Raw genomic sequence first — 783 nt, 5'->3', positions numbered from 1 at the left:
TATTTCTAAACTTCAAGAGAAGAGTATGAGTTAAATATTGGTTCAGAAAAGAATAAAATTATACTAAAAAGGTTATAAAAGTGATATTGGCAAGAGATATTATTTTCCCTAAAAAGATTTAAATTTTATTTTTTTTTTTTTTAAAAATCATTTTTTTCTTCCAAAAAATATTAGAAAATGAAACTGTCATGCAATTTTCTAATTTTATTAGAATTTGCATGCATGCTAATAATTACCGGTGGAATAATAATTTACCTGTACATCCAAGAATTTCCTAGCAATAATAATCCAAGGAGTTTCTTCCTGGAAAACTATCCTCAGGTTGACCTATTCAAACTGCAATTTGAATTTTGATGGAAATTTGGATCAAATAAACTTGCAAAATATAACAAGACAAAATAGAGATAATACCACAGAAATATGTTTAAGTGATGAACAAATCCGAATTTTTAACCTAACCAAAAATTTAAGACCTAGACTAAATACAAACTATTCAGGTTATATGGGACCATGGGTAGAAGATGGAGTCTTTTGCAATTGGATTACACAATATTCAATAAAACAAATCAAAGTATGTAATGAATCTGAACCTATTCCTCCAGTTTACATCCCAATATTTTGGACTTCAATTCATAGAAATAAGGTTGAGCTTGATTTAAAGAAAGAATGGAAAAAAGAAGCTCAGGATGTATTAAATTCACTTAAAAATGAAACAATGTACTTTACTGTACTACAGGTAAGCTTTAAAATATTTGGTATTATTCCAAATGTTCAATCATTTTC

At 27.1% G+C, this 783-nt stretch overlaps 1 protein-coding gene across 1 annotated transcript; it reads left to right on the top strand.

The window, feature by feature from the left end:
• Positions 1 to 502: 502 nt before the first annotated feature.
• Positions 503 to 783, top strand: Chro.60336 (hypothetical protein; the record flags this gene model as incomplete). Its single annotated transcript, XM_659858.1, has 1 exon — positions 503 to 783. A coding segment is annotated over one exon (281 nt), but the record flags the coding sequence as incomplete, so codon positions are not given.

The sequence above is a fragment of the Cryptosporidium hominis genome (assembly GCF_000006425.1).
Source record: "Cryptosporidium hominis TU502 chromosome 6 CHRO016112, whole genome shotgun sequence".
Taxonomy (NCBI): Eukaryota; Apicomplexa; class Conoidasida; order Eucoccidiorida; family Cryptosporidiidae; genus Cryptosporidium; species Cryptosporidium hominis.
The sequence above is the reverse complement of the archived record's forward strand: the minus strand, read 5'-3'. Positions and strand labels throughout refer to the sequence as shown.